This window comes from Selaginella moellendorffii, unplaced genomic scaffold (assembly GCF_000143415.4).
Source record: "Selaginella moellendorffii unplaced genomic scaffold, v1.0 SELMOscaffold_32, whole genome shotgun sequence".
NCBI classification, from domain to species: Eukaryota; Viridiplantae; Streptophyta; class Lycopodiopsida; order Selaginellales; family Selaginellaceae; genus Selaginella; species Selaginella moellendorffii.
Window position 1 is genome coordinate 1,332,074 of NW_003314293.1, and position 22,745 is coordinate 1,354,818.

The 22,745-nt window shown below is 50.7% G+C and overlaps 8 protein-coding genes across 10 annotated transcripts; 4 read left to right on the forward strand and 4 right to left on the reverse strand.

Moving 5' to 3' along the window:
- Positions 1-2,598: 2,598 nt before the first annotated feature.
- LOC112348701 (U-box domain-containing protein 63-like) lies at positions 2,599-4,310 on the forward strand. The gene is made up of 8 exons (XM_024681729.1): positions 2,599-3,357; positions 3,407-3,488; positions 3,549-3,606; positions 3,657-3,745; positions 3,804-3,869; positions 3,929-3,999; positions 4,056-4,126; positions 4,197-4,310. The coding sequence occupies exons 1-8, from the start codon at positions 2,819-2,821 to the stop codon at positions 4,199-4,201; spliced, it is 981 nt and encodes a 326-aa protein (XP_024537497.1). The 5' UTR covers positions 2,599-2,818; the 3' UTR covers positions 4,202-4,310.
- Positions 4,311-4,360: 50 nt separating this feature from the next.
- On the forward strand, positions 4,361-6,171 carry LOC9649986 (signal peptide peptidase 2). The gene is made up of 11 exons (XM_002976822.2): positions 4,361-4,553; positions 4,610-4,725; positions 4,781-4,932; positions 4,985-5,070; positions 5,125-5,252; positions 5,303-5,353; positions 5,415-5,501; positions 5,549-5,618; positions 5,668-5,804; positions 5,867-5,944; positions 6,012-6,171. The coding sequence occupies exons 1-11, from the start codon at positions 4,511-4,513 to the stop codon at positions 6,102-6,104; spliced, it is 1,041 nt and encodes a 346-aa protein (XP_002976868.1). The 5' UTR covers positions 4,361-4,510; the 3' UTR covers positions 6,105-6,171.
- A 48-nt stretch (positions 6,172-6,219) lies between these two features.
- On the forward strand, positions 6,220-9,637 carry LOC9649987 (kinesin-like protein KIF3A). The gene is made up of 12 exons (XM_024681727.1): positions 6,220-6,580; positions 6,646-6,848; positions 6,956-7,006; positions 7,079-7,240; positions 7,290-7,436; positions 7,498-7,647; positions 7,696-7,920; positions 7,971-8,020; positions 8,077-8,257; positions 8,314-8,499; positions 9,017-9,468; positions 9,598-9,637. The coding sequence occupies exons 1-11, from the start codon at positions 6,520-6,522 to the stop codon at positions 9,341-9,343; spliced, it is 1,743 nt and encodes a 580-aa protein (XP_024537495.1). The 5' UTR covers positions 6,220-6,519; the 3' UTR covers positions 9,344-9,468; positions 9,598-9,637.
- Positions 9,638-10,146: 509 nt separating this feature from the next.
- LOC9649988 (NDR1/HIN1-like protein 6) lies at positions 10,147-11,325 on the forward strand. Its single transcript, XM_002976824.2, has one exon. It carries the CDS (start codon positions 10,369-10,371, stop codon positions 11,062-11,064), a length of 696 nt encoding a protein of 231 aa, XP_002976870.2. The 5' UTR covers positions 10,147-10,368; the 3' UTR covers positions 11,065-11,325.
- Positions 11,326-11,478: 153 nt separating this feature from the next.
- LOC112348702 (tropinone reductase homolog At5g06060-like) lies at positions 11,479-12,704 on the reverse strand. 2 transcript variants are annotated; one of them, XM_024681732.1, is made up of 5 exons: positions 12,597-12,704; positions 12,339-12,546; positions 12,041-12,257; positions 11,884-11,990; positions 11,479-11,793 (listed from the first exon to the last, which is right to left on the reverse strand). In XM_024681732.1, the coding sequence occupies exons 1-5, from the start codon at positions 12,668-12,670 to the stop codon at positions 11,659-11,661; spliced, it is 741 nt and encodes a 246-aa protein (XP_024537500.1). In that variant the 5' UTR covers positions 12,671-12,704; the 3' UTR covers positions 11,479-11,658. The 2 variants fall into 2 exon arrangements, with proteins under 2 accessions (XP_024537500.1, XP_024537499.1); XM_024681731.1 differs by having other exon boundaries at positions 11,479-11,804.
- Positions 12,705-13,872: 1,168 nt separating this feature from the next.
- On the reverse strand, positions 13,873-15,036 carry LOC9649989 (tropinone reductase homolog At5g06060). Its single transcript, XM_024681730.1, has 5 exons — positions 14,908-15,036; positions 14,622-14,829; positions 14,306-14,525; positions 14,149-14,255; positions 13,873-14,095 (listed from the first exon to the last, which is right to left on the reverse strand). The coding sequence occupies exons 1-5, from the start codon at positions 14,979-14,981 to the stop codon at positions 13,910-13,912; spliced, it is 795 nt and encodes a 264-aa protein (XP_024537498.1). The 5' UTR covers positions 14,982-15,036; the 3' UTR covers positions 13,873-13,909.
- Positions 15,037-17,348: 2,312 nt separating this feature from the next.
- LOC9638516 (pentatricopeptide repeat-containing protein At5g27110) lies at positions 17,349-19,952 on the reverse strand. The gene is made up of 2 exons (XM_024681948.1): positions 19,843-19,952; positions 17,349-19,783 (listed from the first exon to the last, which is right to left on the reverse strand). The coding sequence occupies exon 2, from the start codon at positions 19,732-19,734 to the stop codon at positions 17,857-17,859; it is 1,878 nt and encodes a 625-aa protein (XP_024537716.1). The 5' UTR covers positions 19,735-19,783; positions 19,843-19,952; the 3' UTR covers positions 17,349-17,856.
- A 43-nt stretch (positions 19,953-19,995) lies between these two features.
- On the reverse strand, positions 19,996-22,057 carry LOC9638517 (ethylene-responsive transcription factor-like protein At4g13040). Of its 2 annotated transcripts, none has more exons than XM_002976945.2 (7): positions 21,736-22,057; positions 21,052-21,367; positions 20,902-20,990; positions 20,781-20,829; positions 20,540-20,720; positions 20,356-20,477; positions 19,996-20,280 (listed from the first exon to the last, which is right to left on the reverse strand). In XM_002976945.2, the coding sequence occupies exons 2-7, from the start codon at positions 21,083-21,085 to the stop codon at positions 20,207-20,209; spliced, it is 549 nt and encodes a 182-aa protein (XP_002976991.1). In that variant the 5' UTR covers positions 21,086-21,367; positions 21,736-22,057; the 3' UTR covers positions 19,996-20,206. The 2 variants fall into 2 exon arrangements, with proteins under 2 accessions (XP_002976991.1, XP_024537717.1); XM_024681949.1 differs by having other exon boundaries at positions 20,781-20,835; positions 21,736-22,056.
- Positions 22,058-22,745: the final 688 nt, after the last annotated feature.

Consider the following 22,745-nt stretch of genomic DNA (forward strand, 5'->3'; position numbering starts at 1 on the left):
AAAGTCCACGGCCTTCTTGCCGGCGACAACTCTTAGATCCTGTCGGCTCAGGGGGAGCTGGCAGATCGGACACTCGAATCCCGCAAACCCGGACTGGAGCCTCTCCACACGGTCGCCGACGAGCCCGACCGCGCAATCCCGGCAAAAACCGTGCCCACATCCTTGGAGGGAGTAGCCGTCAACGCCGTCAACGCGGCACACCACGCAGTTGACCGGGGGCTTGACCGCTGGAGGAGCCGGGTCCTCCTCGATCATCGTCAAATCGATCGGATCAAACGGGGCTCGGCACATAGAACACGCGCTGGAGGGCATCTCATTGATGAAAGTGCAAGCCGGGCAAGCTCTCTCGCTCGATCCCGATGATCCTTCTTCGCTGTTCTTGGGCTCGTTGTTGCGAATCTCCTGCTCGATCCGCGGCTCAAACCGGGCATTGCACATAGAACACGCCAGCGCTCCCATCTTGTTGGCGAAAGTGCAAACTGGGCATGGCTTCGATCCGGCGGCGCCGCTCGAGGCCCCAAACTCCGATCGACACATGCTACACTTGGCGGCCCTGGAGAAATTGAGATACGTGCAAACCTCGCAAAGCTTGGAGCGGGCCTCCTTGCCCGATTCATCGTCACTGCCATCGATCACCACAACGTTATCCTGCGGAGGAGGAGGATGGGGAGGAGGAGCACCATAGCCAGGCCCAGGAGCTACAAATTCTACTTCATCTCCTCCACTGTCGTCCTCTTCCTCGTCTTCCTCGTCTTCCTCTTCTTCCTCTTCTCCTTGACTGTAGTAGCCATCCCCCGTCTCGCCCCAGTCCACCTCCATGCCCGGAAAAAGCTTTGCCCTCGCCGGCGAGCGAATATTCTCCCTATCAAACCCTAGGCCTAGGGGAATATACCGGTCAATTTATCTATTTTAGGGCTGACATCAGCGATAGGATGCTGACCTTTGGTTGCTCGGGTTTTATTTTTTTGTTTGCTTTTTCCGCTTTCGCGCGTTTCCTGGATTTGAAAAAGCTCTGTTCTTGGTCGCGGATGATTAGGGCGAAGCGATGAGAGGGCGAGCTGTGATCGTCGGGAGATGGGTAGCAGCGGCGAGAGCCCGTGCCAGTTTATCGTCGAGCTCCTGAGCGAGAATGCGTACGATCTCATCTCCTGATCTAGAGAGGTTTTCACAGTTTCTCTTCCTTTTGCTCGTTTTCTCTAAATCAGTCCCAGTGACCGCGATCATCGTCCCCCGCCCCCGCCTCTGCCATCGAATCTAATGCTAGCGGCTTTCAATCCTGCTGCGCAAGCAGCAGCTCAAGCTCCGCCACCGCCTCCGCCGCCGCCATCGCCGCCCACCCTCACCGCCACACTGCTCTACAGCCGCGTGAGCAAGAACATCCTGTGCATGGAGGCCGGCAAGGAGCTCGTGGACCTGGTGGTGGGCTTCCTCACGCTGCCGCTGGGATGCGTCGTCAAGCTCCTCCAGGCGATCGAGATCCCGCCACCCGAGGGAGCGCCGCCGCCGCCGATCTCCAGCAAGCGCGAGGTGAAGCCGCTGGTGGGGATCACGAGCCTGTTCTCGTGCACCGAGAAGCTGGACGAATCGAGGATGTGCTCCAGCAAGAGCTTGCTGGTGGATCCTCGCCCAACCATGACCTTTGGAGACAAAGTGATCCGGATCCCCGGGACCGAGGGAGCGGCGATCTACTGCTGCGGCGCCCCGGCGGCGTGTGAGTTCATCACCAAGAAACCGGATCTAAAGTGTCCCAAGCACAAGAAGGTGATGGAGAACCCGTGCAAAGTCTTGGCGAGCGAGGAGGATGTGATCGCCGCCGCCGCTGCCGCCGCTGGGGGTGGCAAGAAGGAGGAAGCGGCTCCAAAGAAAGGGAAGAAAGGCGGGGCCCCGGCAGTGGAGGCTGCGCCGCCTCCCGGGTATATCAAAGCCGGATCGAGTTTCATGATCACCAACACGCTCGAGGTTTTCCCGAGCTCCACCATCCAATCCATCTTGCGACTGGGGACGCAAAAGGGCGAGAAGATGAGCGATCTGGAGAGCATGGAGATTCCAGTGTCGGGCGAGGAGGTAAGCTTTGATCTTTGGTTTCATGCTGATGATCGCTGGATCGATTTGTCACAGATTGTCCAGATGCTAAAATCGTCGCTTTCTTCCACCAATGTGCTCAACGATGTGTTTGGCAAGCATTGCAAGAAACGTAAGCGCGAGAAATCTCTCCACCACATTCTTGTTCTTGATGTTCTTCCTCTCGTTTCTTGTGATCCCAGCGCTAGCTTCACCGATGATGCTTCTCCCGGCACCACCATCGGCCGGAGCTCTCCCCGCGTAGAGATCAAACGCAGGAAGAAAAGGAGAGAGTGATTTAGAGCGTGGATTGGATGATCTTCCGGGAAGAACACAATGTTTGAGATTTATGGCCTAGTGAGGAAGAAAGGCGTTTTAAAAGCTTGCATGGACTGCCACGTAGCAAACCTCGCCATGGCCATGGGCATGAATGGGCATGGCCATGCATAGTGCCATTCAACGAGAGGGCGGGAAAAAAATCGCTAGGGGAGGCGTTGTTCCAATTACAATAAATTTGGTTTCCACAAAATAGCGAAGATGGTTCTTTAGGTTTTGTGGCGCTGCCCTAATTCGTCCGGTCTGGAGCTCGAGCGCGGCGCCGTGGCAAGGTAGAGCGATTTCTCTCGCAATCTTGTGGAATGTAGATTCGGAGCTCTCGGCCGGCAGCGCGAGCGATCGAAAATGCGGGGGGATTGGCGATGGAGCGGCGCCACCGAGTGACGGATTCTTCGCCGCCGGAGGGAGCCGCGGGCGCGATATGACCGGTGGGAGGGGTTTTCCAGGCAGTGGAGCTGTGGCATTTCACATCGAGCTGGGCGACGATCGGGAGGCCGTGGAGAGGAGGAGGATTGTGTACGATAGCTCCGGGAGGGACGATGATGGTTTCAATGGAATAGTTGGCAGGAGTGAGGTGAGCGTTTCTCACAGTGATGGGTCCGAGGACTACGTAGACGAAGAGCTCGACTTGGAAGCTGATGGAAGGGATGGTCTGGTGGATGGAGATAGAACCCCGCAGATGCAAATTCCCAGCCAGGATAGCTTCCAGAGGATGACGAGCAGCGAGAGGGATAGGATCATGAAAACAGCGAGCCAGAAGTTTGGGATGTTTCCATTCTTTAACCCCGCGTCCTACAGCGAGAACGGTGCGAGGGAGAGGCCAGAGGGCGATGGAAACGGTGGTGAAGCGGGTGTTCCAGACTCCGCTTACTTCAGTTCGATGGTTAACTCCGCGGCTGGACGTGTTCCTCCGGCGACTGATACTACCTCGGTTCGTCACTTCCTGTCGGATCCAGTATCGTAAGTTGTAGATGTTTCGCTATGCTTGCTAACTTGCGGGGTTTATCAGTGGCGCGCTCATGGAGGACGCTGTCATATTTCCCTGCGGACACTCGGTTGGAACCTCTGGCTTTCAACGAGTCCAAGAAACTGTATGTGACGAGAGATGGAATGCTCTTTGTAATGACCATGTTTTTCTTTCTCTTTTGTAGAACGCGTGTGTTGTTTGTATGATGCCGACTGCTCCTATGTCGGCTGCTCCTAACCATGGTATTGCTGCTCGGATTTTCTTCTAAACTCTCACTTTTTTTCTCTGGCAGCTCTAAGGCAAGCGGTACACGCCTACAAACGGGAGAGAGAGTTTCCTATAATCACTTGCTCGAAAACGCTGAAGAGGAAACGCGAACAGGTGTGGTGTGGAACTTATTTCCTGAGACGTTCTTATCGTTTTGTTTACGTTGTTTTAGGAGGATAATGGGAAAGTCAAGGGCGTGCAATTTCCATACTCGGTCAGTGATCGCGTTCTTATCAAGGTAAGTGATTTCACAAACTTTAGAATCCCCGGCGATAAATTCTCCGCAATATCTCACAGGGTAACAAGCGAACTCCCGAGAGATTTGTTGGCCGCGAAGCGATTATTACCACTCAATGCTTGAATGGATGGTAAAACTCTCGCTTTGATCTGTTCTTTCGTCTCGTTTGACGATGTTCTTTCGCAGGTACTTGGTGAGGACAATAGACAATGGCGAGAGCGTCAGGTTACAATACCGATCTCTCCAAAAAATAGGAGGTAGCAAATCGAAGTTTCGTTTTTTTAACTTTGGATCTTACGAGACATTCTTGTGGCATTCTTGTGGCAGACTAAACGAGCGAAGACAAAGGTTAAAAGGTGAATTCTTCCAGCCCAGATTTTACCAAAGTTTTGTAGAGAGCCTTTGAAAATCAAATTGACGTGTAGCATATTCTCCATCAAATCGACGTGTCAAAGGCGCGGGGCTGCCGTAGGATCACTGATCCGACGGCCGTGGGAGCTTTCGCGCGAAGGAAGTAGCTCTCCGCTCGCACCGCGCTAGGGCAATAATAATCTCGCGAGGCACATTTCAGGTATGGCGCTAGGGTTTTAGGCAATTCTCTTCTACAGAGGCGCTAGAGATTCTCGCCAGAGCCACGATTCATGGCGTCTTTAGCTGAGAGGATAGCTTCCGCGTGCCTAGCAGGTGATTGATCTTTGAAAAATTCGAGTGCGAGAGATCTGATCGGCCGATTGATGCAGTTCTTACGATTGCGCCGCTCGTCGTCAACGTAAATCCCAACGCTAACGTGATTCTTACCGCCTGTCTGACTGTTTTCATCGGTTGTCATCGATCCGTCAAGCCGGCTCCGCCCGTGGTAAGTGTTCTTGAGCTCCTTGCTTTTTCATATGTGAAAAAACGTTCTTTGTCAGGAAACTCTTTCCAAGGGACATGCCATACGCTTCCCTTTCGTCGGCAGTGCCGTCCTATGCTCTTTGTTTCTTCTCTTCAAATTTATTCCCAAGGAGCTGATCAATGGGATACTCACGCTCTACTTCGTGGTTCTCGGAGTTCTTGCTCTAACGTAAGTAACTTGCGTGTGTTAACCCAAGGAAATTAACTCATTGTTCGTGTAGTGCTACCATCTGGCCAGATGTCAAAGATTTCATTCCAAAGGCCTGGGACGAGAAAGAGATTTCTTTACATCTTCCGTATTTCACCAGTAAGATCATCCCATTTTATCACTTTGTGCGATTTTTCTTACGATTCGCTGCAGATGTTGGTGTGGAGTTTACTCTTGCCCAGCTGTTTGTATCCATTCCGGGAATTTGCTTTTGTGCTTGGTATGCTCTACGAAAACACTGGCTGGCGAACAACACCCTCGGACTGGCATTCTCGATACAGGTGCTTTAGAGCTCTTCTTTTCTCAATTTACACTATGAACATACTTTCAGGGAATCGAGATGCTGTCTCTAGGCTCATTCAAGATCGGGGCGATTCTTCTGGTACCGTGTTCACTTACAAAACAACACTTTGATCATTCGTTTTCTCTCTCTGTCTCGCCAGGCCGGGCTATTCGTATATGACATCTTCTGGGTATTCTTCACTCCTGTGATGGTCACCGTTGCGAAGTCCTTTGATGCTCCCATCAAGGTTTGCTCTCTCAGTGCAATGCATCCTTCTCTAATCCCTCCATGCAGCTAATCTTCCCGACTGGCTCTTCGAGCAAACCGTTCTCTATGCTGGGTCTCGGCGACATAGTAATCCCAGGTAAAGCCATCTTTTTCCTCTTCTTTGGTGACGGGGGATTTCAACTCAGGAATTTTTGTTGCACTGGCTCTGCGATTCGATGTGTCTCGGGGCACTGGAAAGCGCTACTTCACCAGTGCGTTTATGGGCTATATAACTGGAATCGTGGCCACCATAATCGTCATGAACGTGTTTCAAGCTGCTCAGGTAGAAGTTCAAGCACTACTGTTTAAAAGCTTTTCTGACTTTCTCCTTGGTGTTCTATCCAGCCTGCATTGCTCTACATTGTACCGTGCGTGACGGGCTTCTTGGCCGTTCACTGCCTTGCGAAAGGGGAGATCAAACCGGTAAATCACACATCTAGCTCTTGTTTTGCCTCGAAATCTTACATGGTTTTTTTCCTTGTGATTCTAGCTCCTTGAATTCGATGAGGCTGCCACAAAACGAGCTCTCGAAGAAGCAACGAGCTCGGAGGAAACCACTGAATCCACCAAAAAGGATGACTAACAACGGTAAATTTTTGTATCGCCAAGAACAACTCAAAACATTTAAAAAAAGTTTGGAAATTTTGGCATCCGACGCTTTCCAGATGGACGGTAGAGATTGAAAGGAATATACGAATATGCCGCCACGCGAAGGTAACGTCTCTTCAACATGGCGCGCGACCCGTGGTGCTTGGAAACGAGGGTTTCGTTCCAAGACTGGGGCCAGTAGTCCCGGCGATCGCCACTCGCCGGTCCGATCGCTCCATTCGTGATCTTTGCCCTAGATTTCGGCGCGGCCCACAGCGCAGTCTTGACAATGTGAGTTCTTGGCTGGATTCCGCAGCGAAATCCTCGCTAGTCCGTGTTCCAGGTGGGAGCTTCGCCGCCGGCTGTGGCGCATCAGCTAGGATCGGCTGGAGCTCCAGAAAGCCAGCGCAATGAAGGTCGACGCGGGGCAAATCCGGATTATCATGCGGCCTTCTCGCCCCGAGATTGAAGGTAAAACTCGCGATTCTTCCCCTTTCGGTCTCGATCAATTGGAATTTTTCTTGCGGTCTTTGCAGCTGTGACTCCTTCCACTGTTAGTCGCAGCCCGACTAGCAGGAGCCCGAGGAGTCCCGCGAGCGTGGCAAAGAGTGGATTGGACTCCGAGCACAAGGCTAGCAATATCCATGTCTACGTTCGCGTTCGTCCTCTCGCGAAGGACGAGATAGCTTCCGGGGTAAAGTCCGCGGTGGAAGTGTCCAGGGACGAGACAACCATCCAGGTTGGTGAGTACATTATATGGCACTGGAAAATTCACTAAGATTTCGTTAAAGGGAGAATGAGACGAGTGGGACTCCTCCACTGTGCTAAATTGCTACGCTATGTCAGGTTGTGGATCGCCAGCAATCTTTCGGGTATACGGCCATGAAAACGTTCCAGGTGTGTGAAGAAGTTTTTCTTTTCTTTCTACCTTGCGGGATTCGCTAAGCTTGTGTGTGGGATTTTTGGCAGTTTGATGGCTGCTTTGGTCCCTCCATCACGCAAGAGAAGCTCATGGAGAAGTGTAATATGAGGAAGCTGCTAGACTCGGTGCTGGATGGTTACTCGTCGACTGTGATGGCTTATGGCCAAACTGGCTCGGGGAAGACTTACACAATGTGTGGTCGCCAAGAGGTAAGAGCTTTGAGCGATGGAGTTGAGCTAACACTCAATGTGAATGTAGGGTAGCGTGAAGGAGAAGATAACAGAGGGTGGTGTTATTGCTCGTTCAGTGAGATATATTTTCGAAGCTATCAGAAGACGAACCGTATTGGATGATCAGAAAACGTACTCCTTGCGGGCCTCCTACTTTGAGATCTACAATGAGCAAGTATGTTTTTCTCATTTTGCTCGTTTCTCCCTTTTGTGACGAAATGAATTAAGAATGACAGGTCCATGATTTACTGCGGGAGGAGTGCTCTCCAAGGGAGGTCAGATGGAACCAGTCGGACGGTTTTCACGTTGAAGGCCTCCTTGTTGTGGATTGCGAGACTGTTGAAGACGTGTTTGCTGTTGTGAACGAAGGGGCCAAGAACCGCAAGGTAGCTGAAAGAAGAATCTAGATCGTTCTAATGTTCTGGATTTTACAGGTTGGCTCTCACAATCAAAACAAGGATAGCAGCAGGAGTCATTGTATTATGACCCTGTACGTGGATTCCATATCTTCCATGGGAGATGGGCCAATTCTACTGAGACATGGCCGACTACTATTTGTTGATTTGGCCGGAAGTGAAAGGTTGAAGAAAACAAAAAGCTCCGGCGACATGCTGAAAGAGACGGGAAGCATAAACCGGTCGCTTTTTACGCTTGGCAAGGTAATCTTGACGCGTTTATCGAGCCATTCGAGTTAATGCTCAATGTACAGGTTATCTCAGCTTTATCGGAGGGTAAGAAGGAAGAGATAGTACCATACAGGTCTGGATGTGTTTGTAATGTGAATTAGCTCGAGCTTACGCATTTTGGCAATGCAGGGAGAGCATGTTGACGAAGCTTATAATGGAGAGTTTGGGAGGCAGCAGCCTGGGACTTATGATTGCTTGTGTTTCTCCGGCAACAACCGTTGTCGATCAAACGTTGAGCACCCTGCATTACGCCACTTGCGCGAAGCAGATTGTCAACATTCCATCTGTGAAGATGGACGAGAAAGACAGGGTACGTATGACATCCTTTCCGACAGGGAAACTTACTGACGTGTTTATGTTTCGCAGGTCATAACACAACTCCAGAAAGAAGTGTCTCGCCTGAAAGACGAAAACCAGTCGCTGAGGTCGAAGCTGGGGATCATGGGAACTGGACAAATCTGCGACATAGCGACGTTGTCAAACTGCGCTTCGAAAATGTGCATGCCATGCTCAAAGCCGGACGCGAGGCCGAACGACTACATCCCTTCCAAGGTACGTCCACTACTCTTTCCCTTTAGACTGCATCTATTGACTGGTAACCCAGGTGGATGTGGGCTTGGAGAAACCAATCCCATGGCCTCATGGTGTTTCATCATGAAACTAATGGGTGGGGAGATGCATTTCCTGCATCGGAGGGAGGGGGACTTTACATACTTTGGCTAGACGTTCCATCAGAGAGTCTTTCTTCCTGGTTCCTGGGTCTGTGGTGGTGCTGTGCATGTTGTGCATGCTTGCTTCTTTGTCTTTCTTATTCATGTTGTGGCATTTCTCTGGCAAGACAAAGTTTCAGCTGAGCTACAGCCTGGATTGTCGACGAGCTAAGGCTAGTGGAACAGGGCAGGAAAGACGTGAGAATGTAGTAAACAGGGCCAGGAGAAGAGCAGGCAGGAGGATAGGCGTAGTAGATAGGGGGTAACGCTGAACCTTGTGAAAGAACCGCGCTGCTTGCTCTTTTAGCTTTTGCTTTTTGCCAACTCGTTTTGAATGGAACCATGGGTGCTGCGTGCAGGAGATCACAGGCGGAGAAAAGCTGCCTGAGGGACGCTTAAGTAGAAATGGCAGTCCGGATAAGCAGCCGGGCAGTGAGGATTGGTCCGTGGTAGAGTTTTTCACTCGGTACAGTAGGGAGAGTCTAAAGGGGACAGGGAAGGCAAAATGGTTACAGCAGGCAGCAAACAGGAGGCAGCGGATATGTGTGGATCACTTGACTCCGTCGATCAAAAACAAGGTGCTGTCGCGGACGAGCAGCCGGTGTGGTCCGTCCGAGCCGGATTTCCAAGGAAGTATCATTGTCAACCACGACGCGTTCTATCGGATGCTGGACTTGGATTTGTAGCGTGGGTGACGGGACGGGCAGCACACAGGGGTGGAAGTGTTTGATGGTTTGTGGGATCGTCGGATCATCCGAAAGCCAGGGCCGCGCAGGCGAAAAAACTCCAGCTCAAAAACGCAGGAAGAGCTGTAAGTTGGAAGGTTGTGACTGCCTGGTTTTGCTTTGCATCGTTTGCCTTCTTTCTCTTTTTGTTACTTCTTCTTCACAGCGATGTTTCTACAGTGGCTAACGTCGTGTGTGATATTCTATCGATGCAGAGAGATTTGTGGTCGTGCTTCTGCTTTTGGTGGCCACGGCCTAGATGATATTTTTTGGGGGGGTCCATCCTCGTCGGTCGGGAATGTACATTCTAATCATCCTGTTTCGAAAGGAGACAGGAGCTTCAAATAGGACTCTACCCTCTCAGGTCGCGTGTTTTGCTCTAGCTTCGTAGAGTTCTTTCATTCTTTTCCATGGGAATGTCTCAGCTAGATTGGATTGATTAAACTGCCAGCAGTAGTAAAGCGTGTCGATCGATCGACAAGTTTCACGCGAAAGACGATCGCGCGAAACTTACGAGACGAAAAGCCAACGCCAGCAAACTCCTTTTTAAAGGAGAAGAAGGCGCGAGATCCAACGGCGGAGATTTCCAACGGCCGGGATCTCTTCTCGCCTCCATCTTGTTGCCAAATCGCCATCGCGGAAGCGACGTTGTGGCGACCGTTTCCAAATCCCGGGGCATATTCTCCGGCACCAACGCGTACGACACGATCGCTCTGCGATGTAGGTAGACGTGTTGCTGTTTCTTCCCGGAAAGCATAAAAACAGAGCATCCATCTCTTTTTCTTCTCTCCCTCTTGGCGCTCTTTGTCTCGTCTAGCCCCCAATTCTCCGCTTCTCCCGCTCGATTCTCTCAATCCAGGGCCGCAATTGCCCTCTCTCTGCCAGATTTGAAGTGGGCAGCGTCCAATTTCGCGTTTCCGCCGCGGATTGATCTGGGTTGGAGCTGGTGCTCTGTTTTTTGCCTTTGCTAGTGTTCTTGGGTGGCTATGGCGGAGCTAAACAGGCCTCCCCAGCAGCAGAAGCTCAACGGCGCCTACTACGTCCCGAATGCCTACCCGGTCGGCGACAATCGCAAGCGGCCATCGGGGCGCAGGAGCCGGATTGGATTTTGCTGCCGCTGCCTGTGCTCCACGCTCCTGGCGATCATCTTCGCGCTGGGCATCGCGGCGCTCGTCATCTGGCTCGTCCTCCGCCCCAAGGCGCCCAAGTACACGGTCCAGGACGTGAGGATCAACGCGCTCAATGTCACCTCCGGCTCTAGATCCGTGGACACGGACATCGTGCTGGGCATCCGGGCCGAGAATCCAAACAAGCGCATCACGATCAAGTATGGCGGCATCCACACGCGGGTCTTCTTCCTGGGCACGCAGATTGGGGCGGGATCCATCGCTCCATTCACGCAGCCCAGGAGGAACGTGACGGTGGTGAGCGCGCCCATCCGTGGATCGGGCGTGCTGGTGTCGCAGCCCACCGCGTCCAGCCTGAGAGCGTCGGTCGATCGCAGCAGCATTCCACTGGTTGTGGACGTGAATGTGAGGGCCAAGATCAAGACCGGGAGCGCGAGCACGTTTTGGTTCCGCGTGAGAGTGAGGTGCGCGATCCGGGTGAGCTCGCCGGCGTCGCCGGGCGGGGCGAGGATGCTGAGCAAGAACTGCAAGAGGCGCGGTGGCAAATTCTGGTAGAAGAAGAATGGAAATCGCCCTCCTCGCTCGCTCGCGCGCTCGCTGGGAGACGAATTTTCATAGCTCCTGCGCTACATCCTTTCGTTTTTGGTCCCCTTCCTCTTCCCGCTCGCATTGTTTCTATAGATCGATCCAATTCCTTCCTCTCGATGGAAATTGGCCATGGATTTGAGCTTTGTTTGTGCTGCCAAGGATCTAGTCCTTGCTTTCGAGTTTCATTTTTACAGTGGTGTGAATACTAAAGAGATCTATAAACATGCATCCTTCGTTCGTCCGCCATGGAAATTTGCTCGTCCTTGTGGCGCGATTCCTCATTTTTTACTGTGCGATTTACACCATGGAAATTGCTTTTTCGCCTCGTTTCTTGGGATCGTGTGGCGTGGAGCTACCTGTCAATCTCAGACACAGAGGGTGTGATCCAGCAGTGACAAGATGCTGACGCTTGACTGGGCAGTTTGACCGGGTCAACCCACTCGGTCAACCCAGCAAAGGACTGGTTCCATCTTTAACATTTTCTCTCTTCCTTGATGATCTAATCCAGGAATTCTCTCTCACGATTTTGGAGGCGAGAATCCATAGACAGTGAAGCCACCGTCAACGCTGATCACTTGCCCGGTAACGTAGGAAGACGCTGGCATTGCCAGGAACGCTACAACCGCGGAGACTTCGTGGGGTTCCCCGACTCGTCTCGCGGGCGTTCGATCCACCACCGCAGCTTCGTAACCGGGCCTGCCCAGAACCTACGCGTCGAATCAGTTTGAGAAGAACTTTCGAAGAACTAACGAAGAACTTTAAGAACTTTATACTAGAGCTTGGCACCTGTTGCGCAAGATCAGTTTTGATGTACCATGGGGCCACTGCATTGACACGGATCCCATCTTGAGCCCAGTCACACGCCAAGTTCTTGGTGATTTGATTCATGGCACCTGTTAGAAGGTAGAAGATGTATGGAAGTTATCCTTTTGCTCGTATCTACCTTTGGTGGCTGCGTAGAGTACGCCCGTGGAGATGGCCACCACTCCGGCCACCGAGGAGATGAAAACCAGGCTGGAGTTTCCAGCGGCCTTGAGCAATGGGTGAGCCAATTGCGATGTGTGAAAGGCGGAGTCGAAGTTTGTGGAGAAAACCGTGGAGACGTCCTCGCCAGTGTACTCCAGCGTAGGCTTTCTTACGTTGGTTCCAACGTTGTTTACCTGGAGACAAGAGGAGATTGATCAGAACAGAAGGACCAAGGACGAAGCTCAAAAGATCTAGAAAAGATGGATAGTGCTTACAAGAATGTCGAGCTTTCCACCAAAGTGTTGGGACACAAGGCCCATGAGTGCTTCTCTCTCGCTGGGGTTGGAGAGATCACAAGTGGAGCCATGGACGTCGAGGTTGGATTGGCGCCACTCGTGGAGCCGCTCGCTCAAGCTCTGCTCGGAGCGCGAGCATGTATACACGGAAGCTCCAAGGCCCGCAAGCTCCTCCACAACCGCTCGCCTGGGTGTCCAAATATTTTTCGTTGAGACCATCTACATCAAAGAACCTACCCGATTCCCCGTGTTCCTCCCGTGACGAGGGCGCTCTTGCCGCTCAAGCTCCATCGCTGGGAAAGGGATCCCATTCAGAAAAGGATCGAACTGGAGACCTTCCGTAAAAGACAACAGCTATATGGAAACTAGATTTTATGAACTGACCAATATGAAAGAAAAGATAGTTTTAAACATTTGGTCTCCAGTTCTGAAGCCTTCAGTGTGTGGTACACCATGAAACCATCACCAAAATGCCTTTACAAGGCATTTGTAGCTATCCAAAAGTAAAATCAAAGCAAAGAAAGAGGTATGAACTAGAGACCTTCAATGACATGATGACCAACTACACCATGAAAACATCAGCAAATGCCTCTTCCAGGCATTTGTTATTGACATATAAAATCAAAGGAAAGAAAATGCTTTAACTTGTGGCTTCATCCGAAACCTTCAAGTGTATGAGACTGGTGTGATGACCAATTACACCATGAAACAATCACCAAATGCATTGCCTTTCCTGGGCATTGCTATTGTCCCTAACGCACAAGTAAAATAAAAGAAAAGAAAAGCCTTTTAAATTGGCTTCATGCTAGAGACCTTCAACTGACCAACTACACCATAAAACCATCACCAAATGTTTTTCTTGGGTATTTACTTGTACAAGCAAAACGAAAGATATTACATGGCTTCGTCCAGGTTACAGACCTTCAATGTGTCGTAATGACCAACTTCACCAGATACCTGTTTTGGGCATCTGTATTTAACCCAACCCACAAGTAAAATGAAAGTAAAGAAAGTGCTTCTGGCAATTGGCTTCATCCAGGTTTGAACTGGAGGTCTTCCATGAAACATTGAACCATCAACAAATAACTTTTATGGGCATTTGCAGTTGTCATAATCCACAAGTAAAATCAAGCTTCATCTGGAGACCTTCACTGTGTCACTACACCATGAAACCATCAGCAAATGCCTTTCCTGTTGTTCTAAATCACAAGTAAAAATAAAAGGAAAAAAAACCCTTTAACATGTGGTTTCATCCATCAAAACATGCCTTGCCTTTCCTTGGCATTTGCTATTGTTCCTAATTCACAAGTAAAAACAAAGCGTTAACTTATAGCTTCATACTTTGAGGCTGTCAATATCAAAGACAAGACAGTGATAACCACACTATACCATCAACAAATGCCTTCCTTGGGCATCACAAGTAAAAATGAAAGGGAAAAGAGTGGTCTCACATGTGGCTTTGAACTGGAAGCCTTCAGTGTGTTAGACTGACGTGATAACCAACTACACCATGAAACCATTAACAAAATCTTCATTATCTGAAAGGGAATTTAATGAGGAAGAGAGAAACCATAGACAGTAAATCCCCCATCAACACAAATCACTTGTCCAGTAACATAGGACGAAGCCGGCAATGCCAGGAACGCAGCAACAGCAGCCACTTCACGAGGCTCTCCAACTCGTCTTGCGGGCGTTCGATCCAAAACAGCAGCTTCATAGCCGGGCTTTGCCAAAATCTAAACAACCAAACAATAAGAACTTACAAAAAGCACTAGATCTTTTTTATCACCTCTTCAACCAGGTCCGTTTTGATGTACCACGGCGCCACTGCATTGACACGGATCCCATCTTGAGCCCACTCGCACGCCAAGTTCTTCGTGAGTTGATTCATGGCACCTGTGATCTCGATCACGTAAAAGCTTTTGAATGGAATCTTTTGCGCGTACCTTTGGTGGCTGCGTAGAGTGCCCCCGTGGCGATGGCCACCACTCCGGCCACCGAGGAGATGAAAACCAGGCTGGAGTTTCCAGCGGCTTTGAGCAAAGGATGAGCCAATTGCGATATGTGAAAGGCCGACTCAAAGTTTGTGGAGAAAACTGTAGATATGTCCTCGGTGGTGTAGTCGAGCGTGGATTGCTTCCGCACATTGGTCCCTACGTTGTTTACCTGGAGAAATACCAAGATAAAGATCAATCAAACATTAGACAAATTAAGAGCTCTACATGAGAAGAAAGTGGATTTCTTCGCAGCAAAAACTCTTACAAGGATGTCAAGCTTTCCGCCGAAGTGTTGGGCCACAAGCTTCACGAGTTCTTCTCTCCCGCTGGGCTTGGAAAGATCACAGGTGGAGCCATGGACGTCGAGGTTGGATTGACGCCACTCCTGGAGCCGCTCGTTCAAGTTCTTCTCGGAGCGCGAGCATGTATACACGGAAGCTCCAAGCCCGGCAAGCTCCTCCACAACCGATCGCCTGTATCACGGGTGTGATCCAGACTTTCCATTTCTTTTCGGATGGAGTTGAGACAATCAGCCCCATCAAAGAACTTACCCGATTCCACGAGTCCCTCCCGTGACGAGGGCGCTCTTGCCGCTCAAGCTCCATCGCTGGGAAGAGGAATCCATTGCAAATCGAAATACCAAACTTCTCTCTGTTTTTGTCCACAGTGATTTGTGCTGCCTCGTGTCCGCATGGAAGAAGGACACTTGAAAGCTCAAGATCTTTCTATTATAGTAGCTAATTACATGTGTTTTAAGGCTGCGATTTACCATTCAAATTCCACAATTGGAACATACCAATATTCCTTGGTAAAGTCCCAACCAGTGCTAAACAAAGCAAAGTCTAAGACATACCACTCGAGGGGATCATAATCATGGTTCTTTTTTTGGTCGTAAGCATTGAACGAGCTTGACTTGCCATTCAAGGAGACGTCGCACCAAAAGAGCGTGTTTCCGAACACTCGATCGCCGAATGGCCAGCCGAATGAAGCCTTGGGCTTGATCTTCTGTGCCCCCAAATCGTTTTGCGCGGATCGGCAGTGGAGAAATAGATCAAACTTAGAGCGATTAAAGATCGTGACGGTGTTTTCTCCTGCTGCTGCTGCTATGAGAACAAGCAAGAGCGGAAGAACGCGAAAAGATTTCGGTGATAGCATTGGAAGGTTCAGGGAGGACAATCATGATCATCTGATTTATACTAGTCCAAAAATCAAACCTTGGACCGCAAAACTATCTCATATGGTTTAAAGTTCTTTTTTCCATAGACACAAGAACCTTCAAGCTTTGATCGTCTCATCTCTGGATGGACAGCTTCTCCTGGAAGATGATATCGTCCTCGAGGATTGGATTGGAATCTGGATCAAGGTATGGAGGAAGCAGCACTGCCGTTTTCTGGGTAGCCAAGCTCGCACGGAAGGCCTCGGCGATCTTCTCCGGTCCATAGTAGTGACCCTCGGCTACGTGAATCGAGGCATGCACCAGGAACCCATCCTCGATCACCAAGTTGTAGAAGTTGCATTGTGTTCCTCGGTAGATCTTCCGGAAGCGGGGCTTGTGTAGATCAAACTTGAGCTCGCCCAGGCTAAAGAGCGTTGTAAGCCCCTGGAAGAAAAGACTAAAGCCCACTCGATCTCGCTGAGTGAAACTTACGTTGAAGTGAAACTGGACAATGTCGTCTTTCCATTGCTCGAGCAGCGCGTCCAGTTGCTTCCACACCTCCTCTCGAGAGACGCCTCTCTTCTCGTACATGTCCTCCAAGCGCGAGGTCGATTCATCCTCTCCTTTTCCTTCGTGAGATCCAGAACGGTTGCCACCTGTAAAACCAACCAGAACCCTAATGCTCTTTACGAACTGGGTTCTCCAGCTAAGCTAGCCATGAGAAAAGTTGCCGCAGCTTGAAATGGTTGCCGAGCTCGGCCTCTCAGACCAGGATGTTACAACCATCGCTGAAATGATTGATGCGGCAATCGTGGCTTTGGTTCCCGACTGGCGACCCGGGGCTTGAGGACAATGGTGTGACAGAGGTGGATGATCAAGCACAAGCGAGAGAAGAAAGTCCATCGGTAGCTCACCGAGATTTCAAGCCCCAGAATGAGACCGAACACCGCCCTGCATTTTACCGCTTGCGGCATCCGCTCAGCGCGCTCATGAGCGTCATAAATCCCGTGGCGCCGATGAGAAACAGCAATTTTCCTTGACACGAGGTTGGAGCTGCGAGAGAAGTCACTCGGTTTGGGCGACAGGCGTGAAATAGAAGAAGACGGCGGACATGTCCTGGGCGGTGGATTGCTTCCTCACATTGTGTCCTACGTTGCTTACCTGGGACAAAGCCTGGATCGCTTCCTCACATTGTTTCCTACGTTGTTTACATCTCAATCATAATCCATCAATCGAGACAAACTAAGAGCTTTACGTGAGAAGAAAGTGGATTTACTCGAGGCAAAAACTTCGTTGTCGAGCTTTTCCGCGTAAGTAAGGGGACACAAGCGGCAAGAACTTCAAAACTTCTTTACAAGGATGTCGAGCTTTTCCTCCAAAATGTTGCCCATTCATGAGCGCTCTCTCGCTGGGCTTGGAGAGACCACAGTGGATTGGCGCCACTGGTGGAGCCGCTCACATATTACACAGAAACTCCAAGCTCCGCAAGCTCGATTCACGAGTTTTTATCGACGAGTAACCCATCAAAGAACTTAACCCGATTATACGAGATTTCTCTTCCACAGCCAGCTCATTGTTCTTAATCTTTTATAATAGAACTATTACATGACATTAGTTTTTACCACTCAAACTCCACAACTGGAACATACCATTTCCTGGTGTCCCAACCAGTACCAAACAAAGCAAAGTCCAAAAGATACCACTCGATCTGCTCGTAATTGGAGCTCTTTTTTTGGTCGTAAGCATGGAACTGGAATGACTTACCATCCAAGGAGAAGTCACACCAAAAGAGCGTGTTTCCAACCCATCGATCATCGAATGGCCAGCCGAATGAATCCTTGGGCTTGAGCGTCTGTGCCCCCAAATCGTCCTGCTTGGATTGGCAGTGGAGCGATAGATCAGACTCAGAGCGATTAAAGATCTTCACGGTCTTTGCTTCTGCTGCCGCTGTCATGAGAACTAGCAAGAGTGGAAGAACGTGACAAGATTTTGGTGATAGCATTGGAAAGTTGAGGGAGGACAATTGCGATCATCTGATTTATAGTTGTCGAGCTTGGACCGCTAACCTATCTCATATGGCTTGAAGTTTTCGCGGCATTCATAGTTGAGACAAAAACCTTCAAGCTTTGATTGTCTCATCTCTGGATGGGCAGCTTCTCCCGGAAGATGATATATTTCTCGAGGATTGGATTGGAATCGGGATAAGGTATGGAGGTAGCAGCACTGCGAGATTCAACACAAAGTTGCCACCTAAAGTTCTTTAACAAATGCCGAGTTGAGGCATTTGCCTAAAACTCTAATGTTTTACCAGATGTCTTTGAAAACGAGAAGCTGTAATGGATATCTAGGCTTCTCCACAAACGCTAGCCATGAGCAAAGTTGCCGCAGCTCGGTCTTCCTCCGGGATTTCAAGCCCCAGAATGAGATCAAACACCGCCCTCGCGACGCGGGCATTTCCCCACTTGCGGCATCCGCCCAGCGCGCCCATGAGTGTCACAAATCCCGGCCTCGGCCGCTGGCATTCCAACATCTCCAGCGCCTCGTCCAATCGATTCGCCCGACAAAGGAGATCCACGACGCAGCTAATGTGCTCCTCGGAGGGGACAATGCCGTACACATCCCGCATTTCGCGGAAGAACTGTCGCCCTTGGTCGACGAGCCCGGCGTGGCCGCACGCCGCGAGAATCGAGACGAAGGTCACTCCGTTTGGTCGGAGGCCCTGCTCGGCTTCCATCCCCTGGAGGGAATCCAGCACGCGATCGATCTTGCCTTGGTGGCTGTGAGCTCCCACGAGAGCGTTCCACATCGCGAGGTCTCTAGCGGCAGCCGCGGCATCAAACACCGCCTCCGCGTCGCGCGAGCTCCCGGATCTCCCGTAGAAATCGATCAGGGCGGTGGTCACCAGCAGCTCGCCCTCGAATCCTCGCCGGCAGATCTTAGCGTGGATCGATCTCCCCGCCGCCAGAGCTCCCAGGTTCGCGCAGGCCTTGAGCGCTGTGAGATAAGTCACTGGGCTTGGAGGGGCTGGGATTTGCGCGAGCTCCATTCGAGCGAAGAGGGCGAGAGCTTGCTCGTTCTCGCCACCCTCGACGTAGGCGGAGATCATGGCTGTCCACGCGAAAACGTCGCGAAGATCCATGGAATCAAACACGGTCTTGGCTTCCTCCACGCTCCCACACTTTCCATAGAGATCGATGAGAGTGCTCGAGAGAAAGAGATGGTGGTCTTGTCCAATGTTCTTCAGTCGTGAATGGATAGCTCGTCCCCTTCTCAGGCATGAAAGTTTCATAGATTTGGAGCTCGGACTGGTGGAACTCGGACTCGAAGAGCTCGGACTGGAACTCGGGCTCTTTCCTGCCAAGTTTACACAGGCCTTGAGCGCTGCGAGGTAAGTCACAGCGTTGCTTCTCTCGAGCCTTTCAATCGACTCAAACGTCTCCAAGGCCTGTTGTTCGTCGCCACCCTCGGCATAGCCGAGGATCAGCGCGTTCCACGATGCGGCGTCGTCGTGGGCGATCGCGATTCCATCGAAAACAAGCTGAGCTTGGGTCATGCTGCCGACTTTTCCATAGAGATCGACCAGAGCGTTCGCCACGAATCCGTTGGACTCGCTGCCGGACCTTAGAATCCCCGAGTGAACGTCTCGAGCTTTCGAAAGATCTCCTGGAAAGTTGGCGCAGGCCTTGAGAGCTGCAAGGTAAGTCACCGCGTTTGGGCGAACTCCATCATCTCGCATTCTCTCCAGGAGCTCCAGAGAAGTGTCTCCACGGCCGCTCTCGGCATATCCCAGAATCATGGAGCTCCACGACACAACATCCTGCGTTTTCATTCGATCGAAGACGCTCCTCGCGTCAACCATGCTCCCACACTTCCCATACGTGTCGATGAGCGTGCTTGCCACGAAAGTATGGAGCTCCAGTCCGGATTCGACGAGCTGGGAGTGGATTCTTCGTCCAATCTCCAAACACTCGGTGGATTTTCCTCGCTCTATCGACGCGAGGTTGGCACAGGCCTTGAGAGCTGCGAGATATGTCACTCGGTTTGGGCGACAGGATCTCTCCAAGCTCGAGCTTTCCATTTGCGAGAAGAGATCGAGAGCTTGCTTGGCATCGCCATTCTCGGCGTACCCAAGTATGAGAGCGTTCCACGAGACGACGCTCTTGCGAGGATTGGTTTCGAAGATCTTTCGAGCATCAACCATGCTCCCACACTTGGCATACATGGAAACGAGCGAGTTTGCAACGTAAGTGTCCGACGATGCCGCAGCGTCTCTGGAAACCTCGCCATGAATTCTCCTCCCGCCCTCTAAATCTCTGGAGCGAGCACATACCTTGAGCGCCGAGAGGAGAGCTGGAATGCTCAACGCCACTCCCTCTTTTGTCGAGGCTTCCCGGATTCTTTTCCGGCCGGAAGATGAAGATGGTTCCTCCATCCTGGCGAGAAGAGCTCCAGCGTGATGCCATTCCATAGAGAAATCAACCCATAGAAAAGAAAGACTAGATTTTTTGTGGATCCAACCTCTTGAGTTCCTTTTAGTACACAATGCTAGGATCATCTATCGCTCTACAACAAAAACCATCCATCTCCCTTCCTCTCTCCAGCTTTTCCTTCTTCTCTAGCTGTGGATCTAGTATACAAACCCAAGGCAAGGAAAACGAATCAAAGAATGGACGTGTGCTCTCTCTTTCATCCATTCAACTTTGCTCCGTCTTGACGGCCATGGCGGCTTGCCTTCTACGCATTTGAGCCTCGAGCTTATTTTGCATCTCTGCGAAACAAAAACAACGTTAGAAACTCTGCTCTTTCATGCGTAACACCAAGCGAAGAAGGGAGAAAGGCTTACTCTTGTGAGCAATTGCCTTGCGAGTGAGTGCCAAAAACTCCTCCCACTCGAACGATTGTAGCTCTTGTTTCTCTTCGTCTGTGAGTTGGAAGTTTGGCTCCCTTCCACACATATAAGCAGCTCTAATGCCAGACAAAGATAAGAAACGACGAAACGAAACGAAGAGCTATGAAAAACTCTTTACCTGTCGTAGAGATGAGCAGCCTCTTCTTGGGTGTTGACGGTTCCCAGATGGACTTGTTTCTTCCCAACTTTGATGGCAGCCTGCCACTTCAAGTTCTTGAAATAAACTCCCCGCAGCATGCACGGCTCCTGGTTATTCACTTGCTTCCTCCGGTGTAGCTTTCGCTTCTTGAGCTCCTTGTCTGCCAAAAACCAAGGATATCTCAAGCCGAGCAAACTACAAGAGCAGTAGCGAGAGATACCTTTGAAGGGGGTTTTGAAAGCGAGAGGTGGTGGCTTGCCTATGTACTCCTGCAACTACGAACGCATAGTCTCTTAGAACATCGAACTGGAAACGAAGAGAAGAAAGTGATGGAAACTTACGTCTGTTCCATCCGGCCGATACATGGCCAGCGCCAGAGGCTCCACATTTTCACTACACTTGTTGGAAGCTTGCTGCAGCCTACATTTCTCTGATAGAACACACACAGGAAACAAGTAAGATATGAGCTTTGAAGCAATAGAAACACTTACCACTCAGGTGCTTTCGTTTTCGAATGCTGACCATGGCCTCCAGCTAAAGCTCTTTCAAAGTCTCCACCAAAACGACAGTAAAGCTAGTCCCACCCTCGAATCGACTTGTAGCAGCACAGCTTTTCTCCTTCCCGGCCCTCCACCAAAGCAAAAGCTCGATTTCTACGCACCCTTCCTTCCTGTTCACGCCGTAAGCTCCAAGCTTTCCTGGATCCCTTCCCCGCGGCTAGTTTGTCCGCGAGCTACTGTCCTACCACTGTTCTTCCCCTTTGCTCCAAATCCAAAGCTCCCCCCTGGATGTGTTCTAGCGCTCTAGCTGCAAACACGCACACACCGGGATGAAGCGAATCATCGAGAAAGGTGGCACCGATAAAAACCAGCCAGCCAACCAGCCACCCCCGTCAATCAATCAATCAATCCGGCCCCCACGGAGCTCCGGAAAAAGTCAACTTACAAGAACCACCGCCGCCTCCTCTTCGTCTTCTTCCTTGCAGCTCCAGCTCCACAAGATGGACCGCGCAAAAAAAATCCCCCTCTTCTTCTCGCTCTCCTAGTCAAACACAAGCACCTCTATTCCTCTTTCTCCTCCAACCAAGAACACGAAGAAAAAAAAAAACCTCTCCCCCACATAGACGCTGAGAAAGAAAGCCCAAGCGCAGGCAGCAAGAAAGAAGAGAGACTTACCCGTGTAGCGTTTTGGAGCATTCCCTGGGATCCAATGGAGGCGGCCGAGCAAATGGGTCGGCGCTAAACCTTGCGAGGCGCGGCGGCGAGCACAGCCCAGTTCCCCAATCGCTGGAATCGGCGAGAGCGGCGCCCCAAAAGCCTCCAAATCTTTGCTTGCCACCTTTTGCTAAACGAAACGAGCGAGGGGACTAGCGCACCACCCTCGACGCCATGGATGGTGGTGGTGGTGGACGCTTAAACTCACGCACACGCACACGGGGGCACACCACTTAATAGAAAGAAAGAGAAAGAAAGAAGAAACCCAACCCAACTCTCTCCTCTCTCTTTGAGTTGATGGCCTAACTCTCTAAGTAAGAGTGCGATGCACGACTTTCAACTCTAACACGAAAAAAAAAAGGGCAAACAATGGGAGAGAGAGAGCCCAAAAGGTAAGAAAAAAAAAAAGATTGAGAAAAAAAACGGCAAAAAGAAGAACAATGAGGGTTAAAATGTATAAACCGACTTGGGTGGTGGAAATTATTTCCCCCCAGCGGTCCAATCCATGGTGGCTTAAGGTGAGATTAAAGGCTAATCACAATTAGCCGCGGGGGGCTATGACTGCTATGTGCCACCGCCATCCTTCGGGAAAAAAAATAGGATTTGTGCTAACCGAGGTGGGGTTTATTAGCATTAGCGGGTGATTAGCGCCGCAGGCGTCAGATTGCTCGGCAGCAACGGTGAGGATTGGAGGGCGCCGGCGCTTTACAGGTATACGTGTACGCTGCATGGACCAGGAAGCAAAAGCAAAAAATAATGCTTGCCTCTCTTTTATATGTTTCAAGCTTTGTTGTGTTTTTTTAGGGGCCACCACCTTTGGGTTTGTAATGAGGGAAAATTTTGACAAGGACATGGAGTTTGTGGGTCGGCCTGCCGCAGCTGCCTCGTCTAGCAATAAAGTGGAGAAAGGTGGTGCAATTGCCACCGTTACTTTTAGTGCTTACCTGTCCCGTTATGCTGGATTTTGATTT